Here is a 24613-nt window from a genome sequence, read left to right as displayed (position 1 = left end):
TAATTTTAGCATTAACTGAAACAAGATGAATCTAGGAAAGCTGTCAAGTCCTATTGACAAGTTAGCATTAAATGTAACCCAAAAGAAATATGACTCACGTGAGACAGCTTTCTGTGGAGCTTATTGCTCAGTCCAGCTGGTTCTTTGGTGTTAATTGTGTTGCACTGAATTTGTTTACTGTCTCCCCAAGGAAGTCAGATGACAACTCTTATGTTAGCTGAGGCACAGACCAAAATCCACCTGGAGAAGAGTGACAGGACTGAGTGACGGTCCTGGCCTCCCAGAGTCCTGGGTCGGCTTGGAGGGGGTGCAAGAGAACCTCTGGCAGTCCAGAGCCTCAGATGCAGGGACTGTACTGACTCATCTCACATTAGTCTGAAAAACATGAGGAAAAAAAAAGAAATTGGGTCAGCAGGGGAAAGCCTGGGAGAATTCTTCCAAGTGGGGTCCAAAATTCTTCACTCTTCTAGGGCTCTAAGTTGCATGACAGGGCCCTGTCATTCTTGGTTGGGTTTACATCTGTAAACCCAGGTAAGGCATACAAATAAGTATAAAAGAGCAATGATAAAGAGATGGGCCCGATACTGATTCTGTGTGTGTGTAAGTTATGTGAATGCAGGTGGCCTAACAAGTTTTGCCATCACTGGGCTATTTTTGGTTATGCTCTGTCTGCATTTAAGATGTGTGAAACTTTAGGGAATTCCCTGGAGGTCCAATGGTTAGGACTCGGCGCTTTCACTGCCAGGGCCAGGATTCGATCCCTAGTCTGGGAAATGAGATCCCGCAAGCTGCGAGGCGAAGCCAAAAAAGAAAAAAAAAAAAAAAAAAAAAGCGTGAAACTTGAAAGAGAATTTGATTTACCACTTTGATGTTTTCTCTACTTGACTTTCAAGTTTGACAGAAGTCCTGGGAAAGAAGTTGCTTCTCTCACGTGTAAGTTGGTGTACCGTCAGGTGTATGCAAGTGTGAACCCCATTTTCCAGGCTGCACTGCAAAAGTCCACACCGTGTGTTTCTCTACTGACATCTCTCCGGCCGGGAACTCTGTTTGGGGGACTCCAAGCACCGCTGGTCTGCTTCTGTGAAGTCTTCGCTGCCTTTTTCCCTTGATCTCTGGAGCCCGTTTCTCAACACACCTGTCACTTGGCACAGGCCTGAAACAGATGCGCAGGAAGTGAGGATCGGTGAAGAAGGCGGCTGACCGAGACACCTCTGGAGAGACTGATGGTTCTTTTTACAACTGTTCTGCACTGCCGCTGAGGACAGGTTGATGAGGAGGCGCGGGATGGGAGTGAAACCAGTCAGGGTAGAAAAACTCAGACTCGCTCACGGTGGTGTCCGTAAGGTGGAGGTTGTCGCGATAGCCAGCAGCGCCGAGCGGGAGCCAGGCACCAGCAGAGCACTGGCAGAACCAGGTGCTTTTCCGGCTGTGCTGACTTGAACTTCTCTCGGTGCCCTGTTTCTTCCCCTATTCTCCGTCCTTCAGCACCGTCTACTATTTCCTCTACCCCACATTTGCTCACCTTATGTGACGTGTCTGTGCCTCAGTGGCCTCACCTACAGTAGAGGGAGACACCTACAACAAGACCAGACACAGTCAACATGCTGTGATAGATAGTGTGGTTATTACTACTATCTTTCCTGTGAACAATTCCCCGGCCTGACTTCCACTCTACGTTTCCAACGCACTCCTTCTTGCACTTTTTTTAATATTTCATTTGTCGTTGAGTGGCATTCCCGCCTTTTGCTGCCTCTAAATCTTCTAGGATTTTAAGTTCTGTGAAGTCTGGCTCTAATGACATAGACCACCTGCTTCTGCACTACAGACCTAGAGATCTGGAACATATTAGCTTGAAGGGAACTGGTAATAGACTGGAAAAGACAGGAGTATGGATAAAACTGTAAAAGTTATGCGTACTTTTATGCATATGCATTCCGGCAACAAATGACAGAAGTAGGCAAGTTAACTGGAAGACACTGTTTTTAAGCAGGGGGAAAAAAATGAGATGGAACACCACTGTTTCCGCCCGGTTTCGAACCGGGGACCTTTCGCGTGTTAGGCGAACGTGATAACCACTACACTACGGAAACACACTGTAACTTTACTTTCCATACCTTTTATAGGACTTATGATCATGTCAATGTCCAGGACCCTCTCCATCCCCCACCCCCGCCCCGCCCACCCGCTGGCTCAGAGCCCCCGGAACCATTCTGCCCCGGAATACCGGTCCCTTGGTGGGCTCGGGTAACAGTGTTTGTCAAACTGTGGAGCGCGATCCGTTAGTGGGTAGTGAAATCAATCAAGTGTAGCAATTAAAAAAAAAAAGTGTGAATGAAAGCAGCGGCCCTCGTGGGAGGGAAGGTAACATGTGGCTTGAGGCTGGATAACCCTCTGCATTATCTCTCTGTCTTCTAGGGAGACAGCTGCCGGGTTTAAATTTTCAGATAATTTGTGCTCTATTGACAGTTAGATCTAAAGGGTTCAAATACATTCAAAATATATGAGATTTGAATATATTTTCGTCAAAATGTAAATTAGATACGAACAAGCAACAATGAAATTAATTTCACATATGCTTTCAAAATAATTATATATTTCTTAGAAATTATACAAAATTATTAAGAATAAAGGGGAGATTGAAATTAGTGAATATCAAATTTTAAGTCGATGTTATTTAAATAAAGCTGAAAAAAATTTATGAAATTTTGAAAACGTAGTGAAATCTTTTAAGTATTTTATAAAAATAAAACTCATTCAATGTCCAGAATTGGGATGAGGTTTAACATACGCTATATGTAGATCTACATGTATGCAAATTTAAGAGTAGTATCGATGGTATAATATTGAAAAATGTTTTTCTGTTGCCGATGCTTGTTCCCAAAGACCTAGGTAACCAGGAATTGGAACAGAGGCTGAGTCCTACTGAGTAGGGATCCTTAAAGTGTCTGTGACACGGAAGGCCCTCTCCCCAGAGCACAGGGCAGGAGGCCCTCTTGTCCAAGTCTAGTTCAAGGTTACCAATGGGCCTGCAAGTGGCCCAATCCATGGACGCTTTACCATTTTCCCTTCCTAGACTATAATTTGACTCTACCCACTTGTCGTCCCCTTTTGCACATCTCGACTCCTTTGGCTTCAATAGAAGCTTCGCTGCTGGCTTTCCTCCTATTTCGACTCCTTCTTGTACCTGAGGCCATCTCCCTGAGGGTCAGATCCCAGCTCACAGCTTGACCCACACTCTATCCCTGCAACTGAGACTCCAGCTAAGACTGCTCTCCCCTGTCTTGCACATGTCCCTTTAGACGTCTCCCAACTTGCTCAAGACTGAACTCATTACTCCTCTCTCCTCTCTCCCCCACCACTTCCAATCTTCAGTATCCGATCTCGGTTGTTAAATCATCTAAAGCAGAAATCCAGGAGACCCCTCTCTTGCCCTGAGTACAAACCATACATCCAGCTCCTTCACCGCTTCTCCGGTTGGCTGCTGCCTTGCCCCTGGCGCCAGCCGCCTCCTGTCTGGACCGTGACTGTGTCCTTCCAGCCCCTCTCCCTGACGCGGTCTCAGTCCCCTCACACCTCCTCCTCATCATTCCTGAAAGAATCCAAGACGTAAATTGGTGCGAGTCCTTCTGCCTCTGCAGCTTTTACTACCGCTCGAGAAAAAGACCAAAGATCCTACCATGCGTTTGCCTAACGTCTGAATCTATGAACGCCAAGAGCAACGTGGGTCACTTACTATCACAGGGATTCTAAACCAGACCTGGCCCGAGGGGCGGCAGTGGAAGGGGTGGAGAGGAGAGAACAGCAGGAATTGTAGCAAAAATCTCGGGCGGGCGTGCCCTGGGCTTGTTGGGAGACAGGGAAGAGAAGCTTGTCCACTTAGGCTTTCTCTCTCTCTTTTTTTTTTTTAAACATCTTTATGGGAGTATAATTGCTTTACAATGGTGTGTTAGTTTCTGCTTTATAACAAAGTGAATCAGCTATACATATACATATATCCCCATATCTCCTTCCTCTTGCATCTCCCTCCCAACCTCCCTAACCCACCCCTGTAGATGGACACAAAGCACCGAGCTGATCTCCCTGTGCTATGCGGCTGCTTCCTACTAGCTATTTTACATTTGGTAGTGTATATATGTCCATGCCACTCTCTCACTTTGTTCCAGCTTACCCTTCCTCCTCCGCGTGTCCTCATGTCCATTCTCTACGTCTGCATCTTTATTCCTGTCGCGCACTTCGGCTTTCTCTTAATGAAAAAGCCAGAATCTTTTAGGAATGTTTTCCAGTCCCACTAAGGGTGGTAAAAAATAACCCTGAAACCACTTTGCAAACGAATCCACAAGCATTTGTGCAAGACGAAATGCCAAAGTTCGAACTCTTCTAACACCGTCTTGTTTAGACCCAAACGTTCCAAGAAAAGACCATAATAACACTAACTCCCCAGGGACGCGTGAGGTAGGCCTGTACTAGCAACTCTGCCTATTTTACCAACTCTGCCCAATTCCTGTCCACACTGCTCTCAGAGGGTGTCATGCTAAATCCTCCCTAACGCTCCCTTTTGATACACTTCTGAGACTGAAGGTGGTACTATCCTTCGCTTAGCAAGTTTAATAAACCAGCTTTATATAATCGACGGACTTCTCTCGTGGTCTGGTATGTATGTGGGGAGACTTCTACAGACGGAAAATAGAAAATGGGCTGAATTTGCAGGACTAAGGAACAATAAATGGAAAAGAATGAATTCAAGTGAAGTTAAGGAAGAATTTCGTGACAAGACCGGTAAACTGAAGATGTTCATGTTAGGGTGTTCCAAGAAAGGACATTTTAACGTTCCTTTGTGTGTGTGGGGAATGTGGAGGCTGGGATGTGTGGGGCAACATTTCACAAAAGATCGACTCAATATTGAGCATAAAGAGAGTATACTGAACATGAGGGTCTCGGACATCGAAACAGGGCGGCGGCGGTGAGAGCGCAGAATACTAACCTCTAAATCACCTGGTAAGGTGGTCGCTAATCAGGGGGCCCTGGGGTCCTACCGCAGCTTCCAGGGGCCACTCAGTGCCCTCCCTCCCAGGGCAGCTTGCCCGGCACACGCGGGCGGGTCGTCTCGTAAACAGAGGGCGCCTAATACATGTTGAGCGCTGATAGGCGGATTTCAGTAAGCGGAATGTGGTCTGAGGAACAGGCCCCTAGGAATTTGTCCGCCGGCAGTCACCCTTCACTCTCCCTTTTAGGGAAGCGATAGGCCTTAGAGCTGGGTGCACTCCATCTCGAGTGCGGGTCGTGTTCTGGAGAATACCTTGCTGCCCTTGCATCAAAAGCTCTTTTATTATCCTAATTTCCAAAACGATATAGCGCCCAACGTGGGGCTCGAACCCACGACCCTGAGATTAAGAGTCTCATGCTCTACCGACTGAGCTAGCCGGGCGACTACGAAAAGGTACTTTTTCTGTCCCTAGGGACCAAGATCCACAAGCAAGGATGCAGACACACTGCTAAACAACCGCAGAAGTATTATGGAGCGCCAACTGTGCGCCTGGCTCTGCCCTAATGACTAGGGCCGAGGGGTCCGAAGTCTACGCCCCCTCGACACGGAAGAGGTGGCCGTGCAGGCTTCCAGGGGGAAGAGCAAAGAGATTAGCTGAGGTAACGAGACCCGAATTTACGTTGGAGCACTTATGGAGAATATAGACCGCTACGGTACCGCCTCACGGCCAGTCTCCGAGAAACAGAAATAGAGATAAACACACACACTTGTCCTTCATGTGACAGCCTTCATTGTCCGGGATGCGGGAGAGACGGTGACTAGGACCAAAAGTTGTTCCCGCCCGGTTTCGAACCGGGGACCTTTCGCGTGTGAGGCGAACGTGATAACCACTACACCACGGAAACACCCACAGCGAAACTGTGACTGATTACACCTTGAAATCTACACGTGGCCGGAACTGGCGGGGTTGAGAAACGCCACAAATCCAGAGGAACAAGGGGCTCCCATCAGGGGCCGGCTGAACCGTGTTCAGGTCTTGTGGCCCCATTTCTCTGCCACAGTAGCGCTCGCAGCTCCCGGCACGGCCTAGTACAGTTCACACACGAGGATTCGTGGTTTTGGCGCGTTCGGACCACCACTTTAGAAAGCACGTCCATTTGGAGCTTCCCCAAGAGGCGGGAAGGGCCTCGAGATCAGGGTCAATTCTGCGTGCCCAGCCCTGGCATCGCGCAGCGTCCGACACTCGCTGGGGATTCTGTACACGGATATAGGTCCTGTAACTTTCCCCGCAGTTTTTTTTTTTTTTTAATTTTTAATTAAGCGAGATATATATTTTTTTAAAGCATCAAGTATTATTTCTATTGCACAAATAATCTATTTGGCAGAGTTGCTCTGAGTACCACAGCAGTATCTTTACTGATACCGTTCTACATGCCCCCTAGGATTCTCTCAAGTAAAATCAATTCCGAAAACCCAGTCTGAGTCCCTGCTCTTAGACTGCGACTCCACGAAGACAGACCTCGAGGTATTCTGGGCGTGGAGCACGCGTGGTGCACAGCTCATAAAGTGTTAAATGAATCGACAGCACTTGGGGGAAAAAACACTTTTTTTTTTTCTTTAAGGCAATACATTGACATGGTTCAAAATTCAAAAGACACACAACGACACGTACGGAAAAGTGTCCTTCCTATCCTGGATCCTCAGACTTCCCAGAGAAACTAGTATTCTTCCAGATAGACGACGACGATGATAATAATGGGTAGCTAAACCTTGTATCTCACTTACCATGTGCTAAGCAACATTCTAATAGCTTTGCATTACATTAATTTCACTAAACCCTCTGAGGTAGGAACAACTGCCCTTACTTTATGAGTAAACACAAGACTATAAAGCTATTACATATATTTAACATCCTATTCCCCCCCCCCATTTTTTACAGATATACTCTACACACTATTCAGCACCTTGCTTTTTTCACTTCAGAATACTGTACATTTTGAAGAGGATTCCCTTTTTATATCTAAAGCGTTCCACTGTGTGAATGCGCATGTCATGATTTGCAACCGTTCCTTTACTGATGATGGCAATTAGGAAAGTTCATCTAAACGATGCGATAGTGACCGACGGCAGTTTCTAAAATGGGTGTGGAAATGCCAACTACAGAGGGGAGGAGGAGGGGGAGGGTCTCCGGTCCCACCTCCACCGCACTTCTACAAGCCCCGCCCCCCAGTCTCGGAGGGACGCTCAGAGCCCTCAAACAACAAAGTCCTTCGCCTAGAAGGGCCGGAAGTACTTCAGGGCGCTCACCAACCGCCGCCCCTCCGCTTCCGGAATCGGCGGTGCGGAGTCCCTGCTGCAGTTCTCCGTGTCCGGTCGGTAGGATGGCGCCGGGCCGATACGGTCATAGCACCGAGAGCAGACGGGCGCCAAGCCCTTCCACCGTACCCCGAAGTTTATCCCCAGTGGCGGGCGATGGGGGAGGCCGGGCTTTCTGTTTCGTCTGCGTTCCCTGCTCCCTCGCATCACAGAGGCTTGCGCCTCCGTCTTTCTAGGTCTCCCGCCCTGTTCCCGAGTGCCTGTTAGAGCGTCTTCTCACCGTTTCCTGTCACCAGGGGCCCGGGGCGGGTAAGGGTCGGGAGAGGGGTAGAAAGGGATGTAGCGTGAGCGCGGATGGAACTCGCGAGCTTGGGTGGCTCGCAGCACCGGAAGTGTTGGGGGGACGGAAATGAGGGGGCGGAGCCAGGAAGTGAGGAGGGGCGGGGGTTTATGAGGAGGCCAAGGTAGCTTTGGGGTAGATTTGCACTCAGGGCCACCTGAGGGACTTGGCGGTAGCGCTCAGTTGTGTCCCCTCCCCTCTCAGGGACACGGTTGTCGTCTGGGAGTAGGGAACTCTGTGCGGAGGGGTGGGTTGTCGGGAGGACATTTCTCTCGCTGCGCTTGAGGCAAGGTGTGGAGAGGCAGGGCTGGGGGTGGGGCTGGGTCGTCAGGGCGTCTGAGAGTGAAGACCCCCCCCGCCCCCCACCCCCCCCAACGCCCGTCTACACTGGCTGACTGGACACTAAGATGGCTGCCGTTGCCATGGCACCCAACCCTGTGCAGACCCTTCAGGAGGAGGCGGTGTGCGCCATCTGCCTCGATTACTTCACGGACCCTGTGTCCATCGGCTGCGGGCACAACTTCTGCCGAGTGTGTGTAACCCAACTGTGGGGAGGGGAGGATGAAGAGGACAGGGATGAGTTAGACCGGGAGGAAGAGGAGGAGGACGGAGAGGAGGAGGAAGTGGACGCTGTGGGGGCCAGTGGGGGGTGGGACACCCCAATGCGGGATGAAGACTATGAGGGCGACATGGAGGAGGAAGTTGAGGAGGAAGAGGAGGGTGTGTTCTGGACCAGTGGCATGGGCGGGTCCAACTGGGAAAACATGGACTACGTGTGGGAGGAGGAGGACGAGGAGGAAGACCTGGACTACTACTTGGGGAACGTGGAGGGGGACCTGAGGGGGGAGGATGAGGAGGATGATGAGGAAGTGCTGGAGGAGGACGAGGAAGAGGAGCTAGATCCCATCACCCCACTGCCCCCGCCTCCAGCCCCTCGGAGGTGCTTCACCTGCCCCCAGTGCCGCAAGAGCTTTCCCAGGCGGAGCTTCCGCCCCAACCTGCAGCTGGCCAACATGGTCCAGGTGATTCGGCAGATGCACCCAACCCCTGGTCGAGGGAGCCGTGGGAACGAGCAGGGCATTTGTCCCAAACACCAAGAAGCCCTGAAGCTCTTTTGCGAGGTGGATGAAGAAGCCATCTGTGTGGTGTGCCGAGAATCCAGGAGCCACAAACAGCACAGCGTGGTGCCATTGGAGGAGGTGGTGCAGGAGTACAAGGTGAGAGAAGTAGAAGATGGGAGTTTAGTGGGGGTGGAGAAGAAGTAAGAGGAGCTGGGAAAAGGAAACATGTCTTCCCCCCCCGCCCCACTCGAAGAACCTCATGTACTGTTGAGCTGATTCTCCTTACCTAAGCACTTACTGGCACCAGGATGGGTCAGAGTGAGAAGGATCCTGGACACAGACAAAGTAGACACAGTGAAGGAGACCAGGGAAGACTGGCTTCCTCAAAGGAGATCTGGCAAAATTGGTGATGCCATAGCTCTGGGCTTTGTCTTCTGGGGAAAAGCCACTGCTCTTTTACACTCCCACTGTCCCTAAGTAATAGGAATGCAAGTGACAAGCCCCTAGGGCTTTACTACCAGTCTCATTTAACTCTGGGTGACTCTTAAATGTATCCTTGACTAAAACCCCTAGAAATGGAAAGAACTTGGGGCTCAAATAAGAAGGGGCTTTGAGGAGCAGGAATGTAGTATTGACTACTCGTATCACACCCATATGCTGCTCACTTGCTTTCTCAGGGGTTCCCCACCCACTCCAAGATACAGCTTGGTTCTCTCCTTGCATCTGCATCATTCTGGTGTAGTGGCCAGGGCTTCTTACCTTTCCTGGGAATTCAGAAAAAAGGGAGAGGTTTTTAAGTCAGAAGACCTGGCTTTTAGTCTCTGAATGTCTTTGAACTTTAATTTCTTAGTATGTACCCCAGCACTGTACTAAGCACTTTTCATGGACTGTCTCATTTAAAACTCAGAACAACCCTGTGAGTTTGATATGGTTTGTATTTCTGTTTTACAGATTGGGAAACAGAGAGATTTAAGTAATATACACAGGGCCACACAGCTACTAGTGACTGATGGACTTGGTTATGACCACCCCCCGTCCTGGCCTATACTGTTAACAGCATCACCGCCGTTTGGATGTCTGTTGTTTGTTTGACTTTTCTGACATGTGACTTTTCTTCTTGGAGTCTGATTCTAGTTTAGTTAAGATCTTGCCTCCTACTTCTGATCCTGGTTCTTTGGACACAGATAAAGGAGATTTGTGTGTGAGACAACCAGTAGAAATAACATTATTTAGCAAAGGCCCAGATGGGTTTGTAGCAGTGGAACCAGGAGGAGAGGGTAGCTTCTTCTGTGTAGTCTGCACAGAGCTTTTTGTTTTATGACTTGTGTTTTCACACCTTCCCCTGATTCCTACAGTAACGTTATTTAGGTATTATTATCATTACCCCAGTTTTAGAGTGAGCTGTCTAGAGCTTCTCAGCTGTGAGTGATACATACAGCTAACACAGACCTACACCCCTCATGACAAGTAACTATTCCTTGCACACAGTGATTGTCAAACGTGGCTGATTGTCCCAATTATTAGTGGAGGTTTTCAGAAGTACAGTGCGCCCTACCGTTAGAGATTCTGAATCAGTGACAGGGAGAATATCTTTAGAAAGCCCAAGCTAGTATGGGAATCACTGAACTGGTAATACCGCCTGCCTTTTAGGCCCTACATTATTAGGGGAGATTGTGAGCTCCTTCTGTCCTTCCATTTTGTATCCCCTCAGTTTCTAGTTAATTGTACTCGTCACACAATGTGCGGTCACTTTGTTAACTGGATCCCAGGGCGGAATATCCATGGGCATTCCACCCCTTCTCCACCTTCCCCTTGCAGAACTCTTCTGAAGAGCTTCTGAAACTGGATTTTAATTTGTGTTAGCCATAGCTGTTGAATGCCAGGCCAGTAGAGCTGTGCAATTTGGAGAGGCCACATAGACACAAATAATCTGATCAGCAAATGCAAATACATAAGTTTTATTATATCAAACTAATTTGAGTGACTCCCTTTCTAACTTACAGGATATTTTACAGGCAGGTAGTTTCTTTTCAGATATGTACACTAACTAGCATTAGCTTGGCACAGTGTTGTTTTGTAGAGATATTTCCTTATTGAATAGGTAATAATGCACAAATGATGTATAAATAAAGCTTCAAAAAAGTTAAACGTTCTTGAAACTTTCTCTTAAATGGCACTCTATTTGGATTTGTGTGTATGAATTTTTTGTCAACAATTTAGGAAAAATATTAAATGAGAAGTTTATGCATCATGAATTCTGACTTAATAGAGTTGAAATTATTGTGGAGAAAAGTAGACAGTAATAGCAAAAGGCAAAATTTTGTGTAGTTTATGTTATTTTTATGTTATGGATTGATTGTAATTTTATTATGATTTTTTTCTTCGACCAGTTAACCTGTGCAACAACTACCTTTTGTGCTCTGGGACACTCACCTCTTTAGATCAAGGGTCATTATCAGGCTGTCGTTGGCAGCTTAGGCTTGGGTAGGGAATTCTAGATAACATTTAGTACTGATCTTTTGCGCCATGCCAGACACTGTGCTAAGCATAGTGTCTGTGAGGTAGATTCTGTTATTCCCAGTTCCCTTTTTGAGATGAGGAAACCGGAAGCATGCCTTGCCTCGGGCTGCATTCAGGTTCAGATCAGAGTCTAGGCTTGAGCTCTTCTATGCTGTATTACCCCTCAAGGAAAAAGGAGGGAGAAAGGCAGAAGAAGTAGATGGCATAAAAAAGGAAAGAGCACAAAAGTCGGGCTTACCTCATCCATTCCAGTCTAACAGCCCGTTAAAGCAAAAGATTCTGCTACAGATGATTAGAACACAGAGCTCAAGAGCATATTTGCTGAGAGAGTTAAAACTTTAGGAGGAGAGGGTATTTGTTTTCCATTTAGCAAGTAACTGAGTAGGAGAGAAAGCCAGTGGACGGAGAGAAGCATAGAAATTACAGTAAGTAAAGCAGGGTTCCTGCTGCCATGAGCCTGTGTGTCCTGGGGGCAGCACACTTGTAAATGATTGCAGTGCAGGGGAGTATTGTAAAGGTGTATTCATGTTCCTTGGGATCACAGAGGAAGTTGGGGACCATCAGGGGCATGGTCAGGTAGCTGGGTTTTAAAGGAAGAATGCCTTGGGCTAAGTGTAGAAGGGCAGTCCCAGGCAGAGGGAACAGCATGGATAAAGGTATGGAATTATGCTCAGGAAAAAACAAGTTTTATGTGACTAAAACTAAGAGTCTGTGTTGAGGGGGTGCAGGAGGGGAGGTGTAGGAGGGGAGGCTAGAAATGAAGGAGCAATGAGAGCCTCATATTTTGCAAGTCATGGAGAACCGTTGAAAGATTTTTAGCACAGGCGTAAAATCATCAGAAAAGTATTTAGAGACGAAAATTACGAGGAAGATTGCTTATGAGGGAGAAGGGACTATAGGTAGGAACATTCATATGGAAGGACTTTGTGTGGTGAGGGGCTCAAGCCAGGTTTACTCCAACTCTGAGTGTGGGGCTATGTAGTCATCAGGATCCTACCTTTGTTTTTAATTTTAATTTTAATTTTTTTACTTTTTGGCTGCGCTGCATGGTATGTGGGATCTTAGTTCCCTGACCAGGGATTGAACCCTCGCTCCCTGCAGTGGAAGTGTGGAGTCTTAACTGCTGGACTGCCTGGGAAGTCCCAGGATCCTACTTTCAGAGCAGCACACCCAGGGCTTTGTACATGAGAGCAGGTGGAGGGTTGGAGGCCTTTGTCATCATCTGAAGAGAAGAAAGGGGAGGAAGGGAGTGTGCTGCTCCTTTGATACCTGTGATGGTGATCAGGCTTTGAGCCCCAACCCAAAATGGGAGAATGGGGTATGTGGGCTCTGAGAGCAGGTGCCTCTCGCATCCCAGGCCTCTAATCTTCCTTTCCCCGTTTCCTTAGGCCAAACTGCAGGGGCATGTGGAACCACTGAGGAAGCACTTGGAGGCTGTGCAGAAGATGAAGGCCAAGGAGGAGAGGCGGGTGACAGAGTTGAAGGTGAGTGAATGTCCCTGACAGGGCTCTGTGGTCAGAGCAGGAAAGATGGGCTCTCACAAGGGGTGACCAGATCCGCTGAAGAGGGACAGCCGAGGCCTGGGAGAGAGGTAGACACCTTCCCAGGGTTGTGAGGAGAGAGGGGCCTTAGTGGATCAAGAGGCATGTTTGTTCCTAGGTTCCAAAATGGAGTGGAACAGGTTTAGCTGGAAGAGGGTTGGTGCCTGGCCCAAGGCTGCAGAGCAGGTTTACCACCTGACACCTAACCCAAGAGCTGCTGCCCCATACTGCTGTGCCCACCACACAGGGCAGAAGAGGGCAAGGCAAAATTCAGATACCAGCTATCAGAGAAGCTCCAGGTTCCAGGATAGATGGCAAATGGTGGGCAAAGCAGCCCTGAGCATGAGGGGAGGAATGTTAGCACTGCAGAGACCTAATATCTTCTAGTCCGGTGTTTCTCAGCCTTTTTTTTTATTATTGCTCACCCCTCCCTAAGGAGTATTTTTAGATATTTTCCCCCTAATTCCCACCCCTTACCTCTGCCTCTTTTTGTAAGGCCGGGAGGCACTGGAATGGCCCGGCACTGAGCTTTGGAGACCAAGCCAGGGCATCCTTTCTGTCTGTCCTCTTCCCCCATCCCCCAATGCCTGCCACCCTGACAGGGTGGCTGAGCCTTGCCACTTCCCAGGGCCCGTGCTCATTCATTGCCACCTACACATTAGGGACTCTTTTGCTGGCAATTGCTAGGCACTGAGTGGTGGAATCTGAGTCTGGGAGTTGGGGAGTTATCTTGCTTCTAGCCAGCTTCCCAAGTTGAGACTTTTGGGCTCCTGGAGTGCAGAGGTGTCAGGATCTGAGTTTCACTGGGACAGAGAGTAAAACTGACTATTTCCTTCACCCACTTGGCCAGCCAGGACTTTCCTCCCCACTCTGGCCTGTTACTCTTTTTCCTAAGAATGTCTCCAGCTTATATCTGGGCGAAAAGTGTGCCCATCATCTGGGATTGTCCACCTCAGGCAGAAGGGGTGGGAATGGGCAGAGGTTTTCTCTCATTACATATCGAAGTTACCTACATAATAATATCCTTGATTTTGCCTCTTGGCCCATAAAGTGTAAAATATTATCTGACCCTTTACAGAAAAAGTTTGCTGACTCCTGATCTAGAAGGATTGGGTGACTTTCCCAAGGTCATTAGTGGTATAGCCAGGACCCTAATTTCATATCTTGATTCCTGAATTTTTTATTCATTTCAAAAACTTCTTACCAGCACCTACTCTGTGGTCGGCACTTTGCCAGGGTCCGAGGACCCTGTGGCAACAGCGCTTACAGAGAAGTGGGTGAAGACAATGTTAAAAGATACTCCACTGTAAATACAACATTTCAAATTGAGATATATGCCATGAGGAGATACAATGATATTTATGAGGGTGGTCCTGATTTAGATCTGGAAGAGAGATACTTCTCTTAGGAACGTGTAAGCTTAGACCTGAAGAACGAGTCAAGTTAGGTAGCTAGGGTGGAGATAAGTGTTGCAGGCAGTGGTTGGTGAGTTTGGGACCAGTGTGCCAGGAGCATGGAAGTGGTGCCTGCTAAAGCCAGGAGATGGGGAAGGGGACAGGGCCCTTTTTCCATTCAGAATGTAGGGCTCCTTTGCCTTGGATTGAGGGGCAACAGTTGCACAATTGGAGGTTTATGTTTCTGTGTGTTGAGGTGGTATCCACCATCCCCTTTGCATCATCCCAGAGCCAGATGAAGTCAGAGCTGGCAGCTGTGGCCTCAGAATTTGGGCGGCTGACACGGTTTCTGGCCGAAGAGCAGGCAGGGCTAGAGCGGCGCCTCCGAGAGATGCACGAAGCTCAGCTGGGGCGCGCGGGAGCAGCGGCCAGCCGCCTCTCCGAGCAGGCTGCCCAGCTGAGCCGCCTGCTGGCTGAGGCCCAGGAGCGGAGCCAGCAGGGGGGCCTGCGGCTGCTCCAGGTGAGCAATGGCCCCTTCCCTGTCCACCCTCCAGAACCCTGTGTCTGCTCTGTCAGGCGGTGCTTACCAAACACCTGTCCAGAGCTGCCTCTCCTCTCATTGGGAGGAACCCACAATGATTTAACCTGAAGACCAAAAGGTTTTTGAGGCTGCAGAGTAGTTGATGCCAAATGTGGTGTGTGTGTTGATTATACGCAATGAAAAGAACGAAGATTCAGTTCGTAGAAGGAGGGTTTTAACGAGTTGAGGAAAGAATTTTTGACAGCGACATCCTGAAAAACATGACCAAGTCGTATTGTGAAAATTCTTTTACTGGGGTTGAAAATTCTATTGGGCTCACAGCAGGATGAGTTAAATTAGGCATACGGAGGCATAGGGGTGGTTGAGATGGATGCATGTTTATTGAGGGCCTTGTGTCCTTTTTCTCACTCCCTTGTTCAAGTTCAGTTCTTTCTCTGGCTGGAATCAGATGGGGAGAAGGGAGCCATCCCTGTGCAGCTGACTCTCTCTTTGTCTCTTTCTCCCTCTCCCCCTTTTTGTTTGTTATTCCCAGGACATCAAGGAGACTTTCAATAGGTGTGTTCCCACCCTTTATCCTTTGTGACCCAGTGGCATCTGGTTCCCCATCCCTGCCTCTCTTGGATATCCTGCTCCTCTCCTTCCTTCCCCAGGACCCGAGTTTCTGCCTCCTGGACCCTCTCCTTCCCCTCAGCTTCTGCTCTTCCCTCTGGGAATACCATGGTCCCACCCCCTGCCCGGTCCCCTTCCTCCAGGTGTGAAGAGGTACAGCTGCAGCCCCCGGAGGTCTGGTCCCCTGACCCGTGTCAACCCCATAGCCATGACTTCCTGACAGATGCCATCGTGAGGAAAATGAGCCGGATGTTCTGTCAGGCTGCCCGAGGTAGGGAGGTCATGTGTTTGACCTTCCTTTGCCTTTTTCTTCACATACCTGAGATTGGGTTCTGAGGGAAGTTGGGCCCTGGGGGAATAGTGGGTGCTGAGATGGAGCAGGATACAGGCAGGCCAAATGGCGGGGGGCTTCAAGCCAAGAGTAGCTTTTGTCCTAGCTCAGGTAGGTGTTGGGGAATAAGAGCTGGGGCCAGAGGGAAAACCTGTCTGGTGTCCTGAAAACAGAGTGGGGAAATAAGGGGAGCCACTAGGAACTTGAGCCTGGACTCTAGGTTGGGGTGGGGAGCTGAGGACAGCTGGATGGTGGGGAGGGAGAGAGGTGAAGGGAAGGGCAGCAAGAAAAGGCCAAACCTTGGAGTTAGCTGCTAATGGGGAACAGTCGTTCCAGCCTTGGCGTATTTGTCCTCCCTCCTCCCAAGTGGACCTGACGCTGGACCCTGACACGGCTCACCCGGCCCTGATGCTGTCCCCTGACCGCCGGGGGGTCCGCCTGGCAGAGCGGCGGCAGGAGGTTGCTGACCATTCCAAGCGCTTCTCTGCAGACTGCTGCGTGCTGGGGGCCCAGGGCTTCCGCTCTGGCCGGCACTACTGGGAGGTAGAGGTGGGCGGGCGGCGGGGCTGGGCAGTGGGTGCTGCCCGTGAATCAACCCATCATAAGGAGAAGGTGGGCTCTGGGGGGTCCTCTGTGGGCAGCGGTGATGCCAGCTCCTCCTCTCGCCATCACCACCGCCGCCGCCGGCTCCACCTGCCCCAGCAGCCCCTGCTCCAGCGGGAAGTGTGGTGTGTGGGCACCAATGGCAAACGCTACCAGGCACAGAGCTCAACGGAGCAGACACTGCTGAGCCCAAGTGAGAAACCAAGGCGCTTTGGTGTGTACCTGGACTATGAGGCCGGGCGCCTGGGCTTCTACAATGCAGAGACTCTGGCTCATGTGCACACCTTTTCGGCTGCCTTCCTGGGCGAGCGTGTCTTCCCTTTCTTCCGGGTGCTCTCCAAGGGTACCCGTATCAAGCTCTGCCCTTGATCAACCTGCCACCCGCAGGGGCCCCTCTGGTTAGCACTGGGGGGGCGGGTGGTGGTGGAAAGCAGCCCATAAGTTTGGGAGCTCAAAGGCTCCTCTGTTAACTGCGTTGCTTCGTGCTCCTCCTTGACCCCAGGCCCCTGCTTCTCCCTCTAGGAGCCTAATGAACTCCCCTAGCCTCCAGCTCAGTCTTCTCACCTACTCTGTCTGTCCAGCAGGTCTGCATGGGTCCCTGATGAGAACAGCTGCCTGGTCTTCCTTCCCTCCCTCTGCCCAGGGATCTGAGTTTTTGAGTAGGGGATGAGGGGAGATTGTAATCTCATTATAAACTTCCCTTTCCCCATCCCTGTTCAACTTTCATGTCAGTTCTGAGACTGGAGGATTTGGGCAAGACTCATGACAGCCCTCATTCCAATTCCATTTTCTGATGCAAATTTTAGCTAAGGGATTTGGAATCTTTTTTGGGGGAGGCAGGCTGGGAAAAGGGTAGACCTGGATAATAAACAGTCTACTCTCTGGGGGAAGTAGGAAGGATTCGAATTTTCCTTCCATCCCCAATTTCTACCTCCATGGACTGGCCAGAATTTAGCTTCAGTGAGAGATCTGGAATAGTCGACATGATCGAAACTACGTAAATCACATCACCCAATAAATTATTCCTCCCCCACTTCCTTTTTTCCAGCACTTAATCTAGGAGCAAAGCTCCTCCCCTCCCCAAACCCTCAGGTCTTTTCACTGCCAGGCTCCTTTCCCTTTTGTTCAGTGGAGTTCCTTTTGTCAGGTTTCCAGCCTCTCTTCTTGTGCTTAGGTCCCTCCGTTTGGTGAGCCCTGGAGGGGAGCCTGGGGACAGGGATTTGAATCCCTGGGAGGAGAGCCTTGGGCAGAATCTATTTTTCTAGTAACCCTTTGCCTTCTGTCACTTATCAGCTTTTGTCCTCTGCTTTGATGGCTGAGGTCAATTTATGCTCCTGGGGGAAAGGGAAGATGGGTTGTGTTGCGGAAATAAAAAGTTTATTTGCTGCTTTTGTGGAGTCCACTCCTTTAGAAAAGTATAAAGTAAGGAGATGCCACCTAATGGAGGACAGATTAATTGTACCTTCCCTATCAGGCGTGATTCTGTTTCAACAGTCTGAGGTATAAATCTTACCCCCCTCCATTTGAATGCCCTGCCTAGCCTGTTACTGGCAGGCCCCTCAGAATACCTACTTGCAGATCATTTGCCACTTCTTTTCTACCACTGCTATGAGACTTTATACCATACCATGGCCCTCAAGCCCAAGACTCAGGCACATTACATTTCCAAAGTCCTTTTATATGTCATTATATCTAGTTGAAGTCCCACTAAATTGAAGTCAAAGAAAAGACTCATTGCCATTATGAGTTGGAGGATATATGTAAGAGACCTCAATATGCTGCACATTTGTCATTTAGCTGCCACTTGAGGAAAAGCCATCTCTGTGATTGTATTAATACCTCCAGACCATCCCACACTATTTTAAATCTTCAATTATGGAAGGAGTGAAAAGGAGTCATTACGCAGCAGCTCTTCTGGTGAGTTGCCTTGCCTTAAAGCAGGGGTCCCCAACCTCTGGTGAGTGGCGGGCAAGTAAGGAAGCTTTGGTCTGCTGCTCCCCATTGCTCACATTACCGCCCAAATCACCAACCTCTCCCCAAACCCTGGTCCGTGGAAAAAGTGTCTTCCATGAAACAAGTCCCTGCTGTCAAAAAGGTTGGGGAGCGCTGCCTTACAGGATTAAAACAAGAAAAGCGAAACCTTTTTAACCAGAGCCCCAATCTGATGCAGACTGCACAAACCTGATGAGTTTCAGGAAGTTTTCAGAGAAGACACTCACTATAAAAGAAAACCAGTTTTTTTAATTTTTAAAGCTCTCCCATGTTTTTAGCGGGTGCCAATGGTCACCTGCCACACTCGCACCAGGTTGTCTGTGTAGCCAGCAAACAGAGTCTGCAAGGGAGAAATGACAGGTTAAGTCAGAGCCATGGAATTCTACAGTCCTGCTAGTGCAACAAAGATGGCCCTTCTTTTTAATCACCCACTATTCACGGATGATTATGTATTCCTAGAGGAAGCAACAGCTGGCAGTAAGCACTCACAGGTTTGTAAAATGGCCAGGTTAATCAAGGTCTTAATTGAAGACAGGTAACCACTGCCCCACGGACCACAATCTTCCTACTGACGCTGTGTCAGTAAAATGACAATAAGCAATCATTTTACTTATGTCAAAGACACTGGTTTTGTAAATGGCTGACGAGCAGAAAGTGAGAAAGGTTAAAAAGCTGAATCACCTGAGGACAGACCCACTTACCTGGCCATCAGCAGACCAGGCCAGAGAGGTACACTGAGGCGGCTCTGCCTTGCTGCTGGTACTGATAACTTCTTGCTTCAATTCATCTACAATGATTTTGCCCTCCAAGTCCTGGGGAAGGGGTAAAACCAGGGTGAGGACACTCAACACTTCAGTGCCACTCTCAAAAGCCTCTTTCATCTGTAATTCAGTAATTCTCAAAAGAGAATGATTTTTTTGCCCCCTTGGGGACAGTTGCTGAGGCTGAGTAAATTGCTACACTTGGTCATCCTCCTTTTTTAGTAGGCAAAGATCTCCCACCACTGCAAATCCCAATCCCAAGAAGCTTTACTCATTCTTCTCAGGTATCCACTGGCAGTGTGATGGTTCAGTTGTTCAGGAAGTTCAAATCCCACCAGTGAGCCAGATGACACACTGGGAAATAACATTGCCGGGGCTTGCAGAGCCAGGTATCTGGCCTCAACTGCAGCCCACACTCACCCAGATCTTGATGCTAGGGCCCGTAGCAGCACAGAGCCAGTAGCGGTTGGGACTGAAGCACAGGGCATTGATGATGTCCCCACCATCTAGCGTGTAAAGGTGCTTGCCTTCATTGAGGTCCCACAGCATGGCCTGGCCATCCTGGGTGGACAAGGAACGAGTCAGGGCAATGTGACTTCTTCCGGGTGTTAATCCCACCCACCTTGTCTCAAGATTCTGCCTTAATTCTTAACTGCTTATCACAGTACCCTGACCTCCCAAAAGCCAATTTCTCAAGTATCAACATTTATCTCTGTATGCTTTTCCTTTAATACATGACACCTCACTAACCCTATCAAGAGTCTCTGACAACTTCAAAATGCATCACTATAAGCTCCCAAAACACAGGATCCTAATCTCATCAGCAGCTTTAAGAAACCAGCTTCACAGAAAACGATCTCTTTTAAAGGGTATACCATATCTACGTCATTTTCAGAATGTTCTTCAGAAACATTTACTCTTAAATTGCTATTGCATTATCTTAGGTATTCTAAGTCACTGTCCCCCACTGAGTAGGAGACTCCAGGCCTCTGAATACCTTGCCTCCAGAAGCACAGAGGGATCCATCTGGAGAGACGGTCACAGTGTTCAGGTAGCCTGTGTGGCCAATGTGATTGGTCTTCAGCTTACAGTTTGCCAAGTTCCATACCTGAAATTGTGGGTCATAGGTGAAGAACCTGGCCTGGAGATCCATCAGGGTCAAGAGGGCTTAGCTCAAATAAAAGGCATGGCACTGTGCTTAAAAGTATTCCTAGATAGGACAGCCAATTTCCAGTCTATCAGTAACAAAAAAAAGGTCAAAGACTCTGTCTTGGCCACGTAAGGACAATGAGGATTGAAACTGGGAAAAAAAAAAAAAAAGCTTTCTGTGTTGCCATCTTACAAGGGACTCTGGGTTCCCAATTAGCTACTTCAGACCAAATGTCAAAATTTAATGGCCTGTAATGAGAAAATATCAAGAAGGAAATGGTCAGTTGAGGAACAAAGCTTTCAGAGTGACCAACTGGGAGGCAGTGGGAACACATTCTGGTTGGTAAAGGCCTTACACCCTGGGTCCAAGCTCACCTTGACCAGCTTGTCCCAGCCACAGGAGACAATAATGGGATTGCTGCTGTTGGGCGAGAAGCGGACGCAAGACACCCACTCTGAGTGGCTCTCATCCTGCAAAGGATGGAAAGGAAACGAGAAACTGTCTTGTCCCATGAAACTCTAGACCCCCACCCCTCCCCTCAGTTACATGGGATGTATGTTGACAGTCTTGTATTCATACCTTCAGAACCCAAACCTTTAAGATTGACAGAACCCCTTTAGGTTCCAGATGAGGCTTGAAATCACCGTATAAAGGCACCATGAAGAAGGGTGGGAGAAAAGTGTTCAACATGTGCTCCCTACACGTGCCTTCACTTTACCTGGACAGTATATTTGCATACACCCAGAGTATTCCATAGCTTGATGGTTTTATCTCGGGAGCCAGAGACAATCTGTCGGTTGTCAGAAGAGAAGGCCACACTCAGCACATCCTTGGTATGGCCTACAAATCGGCGCGTGGTAGTGCCCCTGAGAGGAAGGACGTGGTTACCCTCTAGACCGACTTTGCAAACATTCTTACACAGTTAGACTGTTTCCCTGGCCTGGTTCCTCTCCCAGTGGAGTGGCATCACTCACACAACCCTGGACATGGCTTTGATAACAGCAGGCCCTTGGCCGAGAATATGCCAGAGAATCCCTTCAGAATTGCAGGACATGTCCTCACTCCCATGTGGGGATTGGCTGACAATGTCACCTCTCATCACCAGGATCCTCCGTTATGCCTGACCATCCAAAGACTGAGCTACCAGCACACAACACGGTCAAACTTTGCCTACTCCCAAGTGCAATATCTGATAAAACTGCTCAACCAGACCACTCCCCAGCAATTCTGTATAACATTAAAAACAAGGAGGGTGGCCAAGCAACCACAACCATCTTCTCCAGGTATTCTCTGCCTTACAGTTCCCACAATGAACCCAATCACCCCTGGGAAACCACTTCCAGATATTATCTACCTCCTTTCTACCCAGCTTTCCCCCAGTGCCCCAGAGCAGCTACTTGCGTTGTGAGATCCCAGAGGCGAAGGGTTCCATCCCAGGAGCCTGAGAGGGCAAACTGGCCATCTGAGGAGATGACCACGTCACTAACAAAGTGGGAGTGACCCCGAAGAGCACGCTGTGGGATACCATAGTTGGTCTCATCTCTGGTCAGCTTCCACATGATGATGGTCTTGTCTAAGGGCAGGTAAAACAGAAAAGAAAACCCAGTGAGAAACCCCACAGCCCACCCTCTAACCTACTGGATAATGCCTCAAGGTGACTGGTGGGCTCACAAGATAAATTAAGGGCATTTAGGGGGTAGGGGAACTACAGGCTGTGAGTGCAGTTACTAGCCAAATCCAAGTGACTCTATTCAAGAGTCAAGTAGAGCTAAGTGGTACCCTGAGAATTTAACTCAGGTGTGTGAAACTTTACCAGGTTATGGATGCCCCTTTTGGAGATTCAGACCAATACAACATCTATTTTAAGTATTTTCTGAGGTCTAATGCATGAACACAGCAGCCTGGGTGTGGGAAGACTAGCTGTGGGCCTCCAGAGACTACTGCTGAGGGCTGCAAGAAGTGCTGGAATTAGGAGTCGCTTTAGGCGCTACAGGACTGCATGCTTTCCCTGCAACGTGTTCCACTCAACAAGCTTTCCTAGTAAGTGCCAGACAAGGTCCTAGCCTTAGATGATCCATTTTTAAATAGCGTGGGCGCAAACGCAAGGCACAAGAAGTCTCCAAACGCAACCAGGTACACAGCGAATAAGAAAAACCCAGAGCAGAATGGGCAGACGCGGGTTAGCCGTTGAGACTGGTGTCACGAGGTTCTCCGTGGAGTCCCCCCCACTTCCCACCGAGTAGACGGCCGGGCGGCAGCTCAGAAACAGCCTCTGGGTTTCAGCATGGGCACTCAGATGGCATGTTGGGATCATCACCGCGCCGCCCGACCCGTAGGCTCCTGGGCACACAGCCACACACGCGGGTTAGTGGGCCAGAGATTTAAAAAAAGCCCCCAAACCGTGCAACCCTCCCGGCAGCCATCCGTGTTTCGGAGTCTGCAAAGTGGGGACGCCTCACGGGTTTGGCCGTGCTGACACCTAGGCACGGGTCAACTCACACCCCACCTCGCGGCCCACGGGCCCAGTCATGCGACGCGCGCAACGCCCCCTACCCCTCAATCCTCTACCTGGCACCTCAGCCGTACCTCGAGAGGCGGACAGTATCATGTCCGGGAACTGGGGAGTGGTAGCGATCTGGGTCACCCAGCCGTTGTGGCCCTTGAGGGTGCCACGAAGGGTCATCTGTTCAGTCATGACGGCGGCGGGTGCGGGTGTCGCCGCAGCGACAAGGATGGAACTAGATGGCTCGGAGAGACGACCCACACACACACGTTCCCGCCGCGGCCCTGCGGAGAAAAAGAGCGAGCAGCTCCGAGCCGGAACCGGAAATATCCGCCCTCTCGAGCAAAATGGCGCCCTCCTATAATTCACTTCTGCTCAGGATGGTGGCGCCGTGTAGTGCGCGGTGGGATGTTAAATAATAAGACCTCATGGTCTCCTCCGCCGCGCAACATAATTTGGCAACACCTTACAAATACATTCCGAAACCAACCCGCCCGAATAATTAAAAAAGGCTCCTCACGGTTGGGGCATGAGGTCTAAGAAGCGGAAGAAAGTGCACGCCCCATTCCCGGAAGGATCGCCTAGCGTCTTCACTGTCCCTACGTGGCTCAGCGTGAACCCCGCCCTTTCCGCTTGGTGGCTTGGAGGGCAACGGAGAGGGAGCGTAATTTCGTGGGCGCAACTGTGAGTAACGGTGGGCAATGTGAAAAATACGGTATTAAATTTTAAAAATAAACTGTGCTCAGGTGAACTATTAAACCCTAACAGATTTCCTTGCGCGCGGGGAGGGGGGCAACTCGTCCCTCAAGAGATTGATGCTCTGATGGTTTTGGTTAAGGAACTCCATGCCCGGAAAGACTTAGTCCACCCAGGACTAAGGCAGGAATGGGTCACGGAGCGGAAAACCGGGGATGAAGGAAAAATCAGTCTGTGGGCTTCTGGACAGTAGCCTGCTCCCGCCTAGGCAGAAACTGACAGGCCCCAAGAGGAAGGACCTCCGGGTTCTGACTTCTCGGTACTCAGGCCAAACCACTCACAGCAAGGTGAGGGGTTTGCGTGTCCAGGCGTGCTCAAGTATTTCATTCCTGTTTGTAACATGTATTAACTTTATTTTCTCATCTGTGAGATGAGATTGGGAATAATAGTACCTACCTCACATGGTGTGGAGAGTAAATGGGTTAAGATAGGTAAAACGCCCAGAAAAATGCCTGGCAGAGTAAATGCACGCAACTTAGTGAGCACCTCTTGGGTACCAGACCCTATTTTAGGTCTTGGGAATACAGCTGTGAACAAGATAAAACGTACCTGTTTCTTTGTTGTTTTTTGAGTTTACATCCGATGGGATGGGGAGAAGAGAGCTCGAGGGGGAGATTTTAACAACGACAGGAAGATGTGGGAGAAAGCCCTGAGAATTTATGGGGGCGATAATGTTCCAATTGGAGGGAAGAGTCAGTGCGAAAGTACAGAGCTGGAGCGTTGGAGGCCGTGGGGACCAAAACAATGAGATGGAGGTGGGGGGCGGTCGACAGAGGGCCTCGCAGTCTGGGGGAAGGACCTTGGAAAGCCGTGCTAGAACGCCTGCCTTTGGTTAAAAAGGCGAGGGGCAATGGCAAAGCTGCTGTGGGTTATGGCCACTCAAGTGGGCGAAGAAGGCCAGAATCCGTCCCTGAGAGCAGCTACTCTCCTGGTCCCTTGCAGACCTCTGCCTTTCTCCGCAGCCATGCTGGGGTCCTCCATAGCCTAACAACTATCCTTTAAGGCTTCCAGGCTTGTACATCACCTGACTCCATGGCGCCCCCAACTGGCTATCCTGTCGCTTTTCCAACACTGAACTCTACCCCCACCCACGTGTTTTGTTTTTCCTGTGGTCCTGGTAGACCCTTGCGTTTACTCACCCCAGTATCCAGCTCGCTGCGCACGACTCTCGCCATGCCTGCGCCCCACTAGGCACTCAGCACAGCGGAGAG

General features: G+C 49.5%; 2 protein-coding genes and 5 non-coding genes across 11 annotated transcripts; 1 reads left to right on the top strand and 6 right to left on the bottom strand.

Annotated features, from left to right (window-relative positions):
- Positions 1-2017: 2017 nt before the first annotated feature.
- TRNAV-AAC (transfer RNA valine (anticodon AAC)) lies at positions 2018-2090 on the bottom strand. The gene has a single exon. It is a non-coding gene; the product is annotated as a tRNA-Val (tRNA).
- Positions 2091-5352: 3262 nt separating this feature from the next.
- Positions 5353-5425, bottom strand: TRNAK-CUU (transfer RNA lysine (anticodon CUU)). Its single transcript has one exon. It is a non-coding gene; the product is annotated as a tRNA-Lys (tRNA).
- A 391-nt stretch (positions 5426-5816) lies between these two features.
- TRNAV-CAC (transfer RNA valine (anticodon CAC)) lies at positions 5817-5889 on the bottom strand. The gene has a single exon. It is a non-coding gene; the product is annotated as a tRNA-Val (tRNA).
- A 1841-nt stretch (positions 5890-7730) lies between these two features.
- On the top strand, positions 7731-17625 carry TRIM41 (tripartite motif containing 41). 5 transcript variants are annotated; one of them, XM_059917987.1, is made up of 6 exons: positions 7731-8857; positions 12610-12705; positions 14413-14676; positions 15230-15252; positions 15348-15577; positions 15974-16127. In XM_059917987.1, exons 1-6 carry the CDS (start codon positions 8048-8050, stop codon positions 16024-16026), a joined length of 1476 nt encoding a protein of 491 aa, XP_059773970.1. In that variant the 5' UTR covers positions 7731-8047; the 3' UTR covers positions 16027-16127. The 5 variants fall into 5 exon arrangements, with proteins under 5 accessions (XP_059773970.1, XP_059773967.1, XP_059773968.1 ...); XM_059917984.1 differs by having other exon boundaries at positions 7732-8857; positions 14446-14676; positions 16005-17625; XM_059917985.1 differs by having other exon boundaries at positions 7732-8857; positions 15450-15577; positions 16005-17625.
- An 836-nt stretch (positions 17626-18461) lies between these two features.
- RACK1 (receptor for activated C kinase 1) lies at positions 18462-23246 on the bottom strand. Its single transcript, XM_059918010.1, has 9 exons — positions 23167-23246; positions 22730-22930; positions 21545-21716; positions 20862-21009; positions 20518-20613; positions 19991-20101; positions 19414-19554; positions 18934-19044; positions 18462-18572 (listed from the first exon to the last, which is right to left on the bottom strand). Exons 2-9 carry the CDS (start codon positions 22836-22838, stop codon positions 18507-18509), a joined length of 954 nt encoding a protein of 317 aa, XP_059773993.1. The 5' UTR covers positions 22839-22930; positions 23167-23246; the 3' UTR covers positions 18462-18506.
- On the bottom strand, positions 21174-21252 carry LOC132364192 (small nucleolar RNA SNORD96 family). Its single transcript, XR_009502742.1, has one exon. It is a non-coding gene; the product is annotated as a small nucleolar RNA SNORD96 family (small nucleolar RNA).
- LOC132364204 (small nucleolar RNA SNORD95) lies at positions 22399-22466 on the bottom strand. The gene has a single exon (XR_009502751.1). It is a non-coding gene; the product is annotated as a small nucleolar RNA SNORD95 (small nucleolar RNA).
- Positions 23247-24613: the final 1367 nt, after the last annotated feature.

This window comes from Balaenoptera ricei, chromosome 3, assembly GCF_028023285.1.
Source record: "Balaenoptera ricei isolate mBalRic1 chromosome 3, mBalRic1.hap2, whole genome shotgun sequence".
Taxonomy (NCBI): Eukaryota; Metazoa; Chordata; class Mammalia; order Artiodactyla; family Balaenopteridae; genus Balaenoptera; species Balaenoptera ricei.
The sequence above is the reverse complement of the archived record's forward strand: the minus strand, read 5'-3'. Positions and strand labels throughout refer to the sequence as shown.

Coding starts and splice junctions, on each gene's coding strand:
- TRIM41 (XM_059917982.1), top strand. CDS start 8,048: ATGGCTGCCGTTGCCATGGCACCCAACCCTGTGCAGACCCTTCAGGAG. Junction 8,858..12,609: donor AGGTGGTGCAGGAGTACAAG/GTGAGAGAAGTA, acceptor CCGTTTCCTTAG/GCCAAACTGCAGGGGCATGT. Junction 15,253..15,347: donor ATCAAGGAGACTTTCAATAG/GTGTGTTCCCAC, acceptor TTCCTTCCCCAG/GACCCGAGTTTCTGCCTCCT.
- RACK1 (XM_059918010.1), bottom strand. CDS start 22,838: ATGACTGAACAGATGACCCTTCGTGGCACCCTCAAGGGCCACAACGGC. Junction 20,614..20,861: donor TATGCAAATATACTGTCCAG/GTAAAGTGAAGG, acceptor CATCCTTTGCAG/GATGAGAGCCACTCAGAGTG. Junction 19,045..19,413: donor GCCCTAGCATCAAGATCTGG/GTGAGTGTGGGC, acceptor CCCCTTCCCCAG/GACTTGGAGGGCAAAATCAT.